The sequence below is a fragment of the Laetiporus sulphureus genome, assembly GCF_001632365.1.
Source record: "Laetiporus sulphureus 93-53 unplaced genomic scaffold LAESUscaffold_157, whole genome shotgun sequence".
NCBI lineage: Eukaryota > Fungi > Basidiomycota > Agaricomycetes > Polyporales > Laetiporaceae > Laetiporus > Laetiporus sulphureus.
The window spans coordinates 4,019-5,842 of NW_024468666.1; the positions used below are offsets into that span (position 1 = coordinate 4,019).

Consider the following 1,824-nt stretch of genomic DNA (forward strand, 5'->3'; position numbering starts at 1 on the left):
CCATCATATTTTTCTGGTTGGTCAATTTTTACGCCTTTACCCTTGCGACCAAATGACGGCTCATCGTCGTCGTCCGTGTCGTCGACATTGTTACCGCCTTGCCCTGCTTTCCATCCCTGCGTAGATGCCCATGCGTGAAGTCGATCATGTGATTTCTTTAGGTCTTCTCCTCTCGTTTGGAGATCCTTGATTTCATCGTCAACTGCCACAAACGCTTCATTAGTGGTCTTGTTTTCCTCAAGTAAGGCTGATGAGGTTTTCTCCAAGTCTGCGATTTGAGACTCAGATTGTTGACGATGTTGGTCTAAGAAGACCGTCCGATTGTGAAACTCCGTGGTGTTACGTTCCATTGTATGCGCTTGGCGCTGGATAAGATTTTCGTAATGCGCCACCGTTTGTTGACGCATTTTTTCCACCACGTTTGTGACGAGATCGACTACCCAATTCTTCACATTTTCGGATATGTTCGCATTTGGGGGCGCCGTGTTGGCAAGGGCTTGACGAATGATAGGATTCGGGGGTTGCAAAACAATATTAAGACGTGCGGAAAGCTCCGAAGATGGAGCACGAGAGAAGCTTGGATCATTTGGAGTGGGAGTCATCATCTTACAATTCTTCCTCTATTTCTCGAAGATGTTCTTCGAACTCGACGATATGGCTATTGGCGATCGTGGCCTGTCGGACAATTACTCGTCCTGAGCGTTGGTTTCGCAGCAACCAAAGGTCTCGATGGATGACCTTGACGAAGGGTTGCCACAAAAACCTGGTTTTGTCCCTGACTGCAGACCACTGGTGGTTATGATGAATTTCGCAAATACGCTCGACTTCTTCGAGCCAATCGACGAAGCTATTGTAAGCTTCGGTGAGACGGTCTTCAGGTTCTTCAGATCCAATAGGGATATAGCAGATATGAACCGCGACGTTCCTCCAATCAAATTCTGGATAGATTTGGAGGGCGTAGATGTGATATACGTCGTGGTAATCGATGTCGAACGTGTCCTCGTATGTAGCAAACACTTCACCTGCTCTGTCTCGAAGAGCACGTGGAATTGAATCCCAAAGATAATCGAAGGTGTGACCGATTGGATTTAACTGCTTGAAGTTATCAAGATTGTTCGAATCGCCAGATGAAGACATATACAAAATGAATATTCGTATCTACAGCAAAGGTCGCCCTGTGACCTGTATTCCTAGACGATACTTCTGGATAATATCTCTGATTATCCAGCGAGCTTCTCCACCCTGATGCTTCCTTTCCTGGACGTAGTTGCAGAAGTCACGAACCACGTGTTGGTGAACGAAGGAAAGCTTGAATTCCGCTATGTCGTTGCGGAGGGATTCGAGCTTGAGTATGAGATGCTCGAGGTCGAAGATGTCGTGGTCGTCAAGCTGACGACGATATCGTTTGGTGAGTAGGATACGAATCTGTCGAAGGGTGCCTTCGACGCGCTGAGTCGAGATGATGGAGACGGCGAGAGGATAGATGAAATGAGACCCTGTAGCAGTCTCAACGTATGTCCCTTGATTGAGATCTGGACCAGATGGTCCTGCAGGTAGTCTCGATCGCCTGACCGAGGGAGTCTGGATAATAGAAATTGAACTAGTGCTGCGAGGGGGCCGACCTCCCGTAGAAATGTGTCCTGGCCTTGGCAGGGGTCTTATGGGCCGCTGCTCGTAGAACTCTTCTGGAGTTCTCACTCGAGGATGACGGATGACACCGTCGATGCTGCGCAATGCCTTGGTGCAGCTTACGCTGGTAGAGTCGGCGACTAACGGAACGTCAGGTGAAGATATGACACTGCTAACGTGCGGGTGGATGTGCGA

General features: G+C 48.7%; 1 protein-coding gene across 1 annotated transcript; it reads left to right on the forward strand.

The window, feature by feature from the left end:
* Positions 1 to 729: 729 nt before the first annotated feature.
* On the forward strand, positions 730 to 1,416 carry LAESUDRAFT_765355 (uncharacterized protein; the record flags this gene model as incomplete). Its single annotated transcript, XM_040913648.1, has 2 exons — positions 730 to 1,002; positions 1,195 to 1,416. The coding sequence occupies 2 exons, from the start codon at positions 730 to 732 to the stop codon at positions 1,414 to 1,416; spliced, it is 495 nt and encodes a 164-aa protein (XP_040757348.1).
* Positions 1,417 to 1,824: the final 408 nt, after the last annotated feature.